This window comes from Galeopterus variegatus, unplaced genomic scaffold, assembly GCF_000696425.1.
Source record: "Galeopterus variegatus unplaced genomic scaffold, G_variegatus-3.0.2 Scaffold5108, whole genome shotgun sequence".
NCBI lineage: Eukaryota > Metazoa > Chordata > Mammalia > Dermoptera > Cynocephalidae > Galeopterus > Galeopterus variegatus.
The window spans coordinates 158860-163143 of NW_007731219.1; the positions used below are offsets into that span (position 1 = coordinate 158860).

The 4284-nt window shown below is 56.9% G+C and overlaps 1 protein-coding gene across 1 annotated transcript; it reads right to left on the reverse strand.

Moving 5' to 3' along the window:
• Positions 1-946: 946 nt before the first annotated feature.
• TAZ (tafazzin) lies at positions 947-3542 on the reverse strand. The gene is made up of 6 exons (XM_008588940.1): positions 3123-3542; positions 2991-3032; positions 2674-2736; positions 2461-2513; positions 1965-2042; positions 947-1812 (listed from the first exon to the last, which is right to left on the reverse strand). Exons 1-6 carry the CDS (start codon positions 3226-3228, stop codon positions 1711-1713), a joined length of 444 nt encoding a protein of 147 aa, XP_008587162.1. The 5' UTR covers positions 3229-3542; the 3' UTR covers positions 947-1710.
• Positions 3543-4284: the final 742 nt, after the last annotated feature.

Sequence of the window (4284 nt, forward strand, 5' to 3'; positions counted from 1 at the left end):
TTTTTTTTTTTTTTTTTTTAAAAGATGACCGGTAAGGGGATCTTAACCCTTGGCTTGGTGTTGTCAGCACCACGCTCTCCCAGTGAGCGAACCGGCCATCCCTATATGGGATCCGAACCTGAGGCCTTGGTGTTGTCAGCACCACACTCTCCCGAGTGAGCCACGGGCCGGCCTTTTTTGTCCCTTTTGAGACCGGCCGCACCACGCTCAGCCAGTGAGCACTGTGAGCGCATCGGTCATCCCTATATAGGATCCAAACCCGCTGCGGGAGCGCTGCTGCGCTCCCAGCGCCGCACTCTCCCGAGTGTGCCATGGGCTCGGCCCCTATTACAGTATTTTTAATATTGTGTCTGATCCAGTCAATATTCGAATTACCCGTGGTTTCAACCTGTCCTTGTTTCTGCTGATGTAAGTACAGTGATTCATCTCTTTATATGTTTGGTGATCTTTGTGAGGTCTTTTTGCTTGATCTTGATCTTCAGACCAACTGAGGGGCTAAACTGAGCATGACTTTCGCTAGAGAGGATTTGCTTTCGCTGCTGGGAGCCCAGGAGCACCGCCACCCTGGATCTGCTTTTGTTCCCACCCAGGGGCCCCAGCTCAATCCAGGCATCAGCCTTCCCGCCTCCTGATCACAGCAAGCACTGGTCACAGCCAGCTGCTTGCTGGGCCCTTCAGACCACCCCCCTTGTGAACCAGCCCAGGTAGGATCAAATAGGTTCTTCACACTCAGGGGGGTTTTGAAGCAAGTCCATTAGCCTCACTGTTCCTCCTTTGCAAAATGAGACGAACCTGTACTTTTGCAAGGTTGGTATGGGGATTACAGACAATAACTGAGGCCTTAAGTGACCCATGCACAGTAAGAGCTCAATGCCCGTCTGCTCAAGTGCTCTCAATGTGCCGAGGGTCACCTCCCATTCCCCACCCCAGAGAGGCCGGCCGGAGGTACAACACACAACATGGATGCTTTATTGTTTAAAAATCATGAAAACCCAGTCCCCAGGATGAGAGGGATGCCAAGAGGTAGAAAGGATGGAAAAGTTGGTGGGCCCAGCATGGGGCGAGTGGCCAGATCTCAGGCCCTCACTGCAGGCTCCCTTCAACTGTCCTTGACTTCTGGCAAGGGGCTGCTCTTCCTGCCAGACCCTGTCCGGGGCTAGGCCCTGCGGAGGCAGGGGAAACTTGGGCAGAAAGAAGACGTTGCCAACCGCCATCCCTGAGGAGGTAGTGAGCAGCTCCCAGATGGGCAAGGGCAGGTGGGGGATGCCCAGGCTAAGAGGTGTTAGGGGCCTGTCTCTGCAGCTCCACTGGGCCACCTGCTCCCCCACCCAATTATTTGTTCACCTGCCTGCTCTGCTCCCTCCCGACACTAGCTCCAGGGAGAGAACATCTGAAGGCAAGAGGAAGGAGGCCTCTGCCTAAGCTCCTTCCTCCCTTCTTGGCCAAGTGGGAGGAGCTGCTGAGGCACTTCCTCTAACTGAAGAGCACAGAGGCGCTGGGATGCTCACCGGGTACGAGACAGTTAGGAACACATCTGTCTTGAAACCACAGCTGAGCTGAAAGCATCAGTCCATTCCCCCTCCCCAGGATGCGGGGCAGGAGTCCAAAAGACAGCACCGAGAGCCCACCGGGCTGGGGTTGGGGTCCCAGCGCTGCCCTTTCCGCAGGCCTTGGAGGACCCAGTGCTTCCTGGAGCCAGCAAGGCAGAGCCTATCTCCCGGGCTGGAGGTGGCTGTGGAGCTGCTCCGCCTGGGTCTTCAGGCGCTGGAATTCATCCTGAATGAAGTCGGTCAGGGCTTTGCGCATCTCCACCTGACAGAAAGGACAGGGCTGACCTGCACCTCTCAGGGGGCTTGAACAAGGTGCCCTGGGAGGCTGAGAGGGCTAGGAGGGGGGAGGCGCCCTCCTGGTCCCCTGCCGCGGAGGCCCAAGGACAGCCACAGGGAGCCTAGGAGGAAACTCACGGCTGACTTGTTTTCAGCCCGGAGCCGCTCGAGCACAGGCAGGGCACTGAAGGGCTTCCCGATCAGCACGGTGATTTTCTATGGGGAGGCAGGCCACTGAGGGTGACAAGGAACAGGGGATGCCCACAGTCCCAGCCCAAGCAGCCCAGGGAGCCAGAGCCAAGTCCTGCCCGACATGCTGCGTGCTCTCTCTTGGGGCCACTCTCCCTCTTTAAAACCAGGCATTCAGGCTCAGTGGCATCCAAGGGCCATCATGGTCCTGGATCCGTACTGTAGAGACCTGTCCTGTCCTGACCCCAGGGACCAACCCTGCCCCAGCCTGACTTCCTCTGCTCTCATTCTAATGGCCTTAATACCAGGAAATCCCTATGTTCCACTCAGTCCCCCTGCTGCAGCCTCAAGCTCAGCTCCTCCTGTATCTGGCCTCCATAGTGATGAGTGGGAGACACATGGCAGATGACAGACAAACAGATAAAGGTCAGCTACCCCTACCCACCTGTCCAAAGCGGGGGAAGTAGGGCGGGCTGTTAGGAAGGACATCATTCATTCCTGCAGCACAGTGGACAGAAGGCTGGATGTGGGGGGAGCAGGGCAGCCTGGGACCGGAAAGAATCCAGGTCCCTTCCCCCCAGGCACCTCTCTCAGCCACCCAGTGGAACCCCCAAACACCATCTAGGGAAGCCTCCTCCTGTGCCATCCCCAGGCTCACCGATGTGCCACAGCGGCACAATGATGGGGTTGAGGTGACACTCGGCAATCAGGCGCCCAATTCCTGCCCAGGGGGAGAGGCAGAAACGTTGGCATGAGCTGGGCCAAACTTCTGTGCCAGCCTGTGGTTAGTGCCACCCCAGCCCTCCCTCAGTTAAAGCCCATGCACGAGGCAAGCACCTGTCGTAGCACCTGTCCCCTTCCTGCTGCTACCAACACAGCCCTCTGCCACAGTGCAACCCAGTCAGAGGGGGTGGGAGCCAGGGGCCCCCAGGGCCATCTCTGGGCAGGGAGGACGGCCATGCCAGCAGCCCTTACCCCACTTGAAGCGCAGGAACTCGGAACTCATGTTCACTTTCCCTGGTGAGAGAGGAGAGGCGAGGCTCGGAACCTGTCCCGCCCACCCTGGGGGGGAGGGGCAACCCGGGCAACCAGGGCAGCCCCGCTGACCTTCTGGGAAGATGTGCACCCAGTCCCCATGGTTGAGCTTCTCCAAAATGAAGTCCATCCCTTTCTGGTAGACGCCATCTCCTGCAGAGAAAGGGCCTCTCCCCATCAGTCTCCATTCTCAGGGCCAGGGTGGGGGCAGTGTCAGCTTGTCCTCAGCACTCTCCAAACCTCAGTGAAACAGGCCCTTCTCCCTGGGGCTCACATGTTGGGGACTACCCTCCCTCCGTCACCCCCTCACTGGAAGGAAGCAGCAGCTCCAGGGATGTTCTCATCCCCCACTGTGCTGTCCACAGACTCTCCAATGACTGCCTCCAGGGCCTGCTCAATCCTGGCCACTGTGGCCCTTGACCTCCTCATTCAACAATATCCTCTAAACCTAAGTGCCTGTCACGTGCAACGGAGCATCATCTTACACCATCTCCTACGGAAACTCTGAACTTGGCAATACCTCCACCTATGAACCCCCTTTCAGGGGCCCACCAGCTGAGCCACTTCAGCTGCGTACTCACGCTGGCCCCCAGGTTGGCTCACTGCCCTCCTTCCCTCCCTCCCTCCCCAGCCAGGCCCACAGTGGCCAGTCAGCTGCTCTCAGAGCCTCTCTTTCTCCTTAGATGCACCACCCCTGGGGCAATCCTACCAGGTGCTGCCCCTGGCCCAAAGGGTGATGCTGGAGCAAACCAACATCATGATTTCCAGCCTCATTTGGATCCCAGATTCTGGACAGCAACTGTTTCCTGGGGTCTCAACCAGTTCCCACAGCCACTCCTTTGTGGCTGAGGCCTCAGCCTCCACCATCACTACCTCCTGCTGGCCTCCCTCTCTCAGGGCTCCCCTGAAAACTAGAGCCCGGCCTCTAGGGAAAGGGAGGACATTCAATCAAACACATGGTATCATCAAGAGCTTTGGAAAAACTCAAACTTGCTAGACTGAAAAAAAGTAGACTGTGTGGAGTATACTAACATTTATAGAGCAAATGTACTTCACAGGGTCGAGCCTCCAAAGCCCTGTAGTTTCAGGTACAACCTAACTTTTTAAAATTACATATGGAAATGTTAAGCTTGCAAAAGACAGGAAACTTTCCCCAGGCTAAAGTGTCTGTTGTAGATAAAGAATTGTAACACAGCAAAATTGCTGGCTCAAGGACAGACATCCTTGGTGCAGA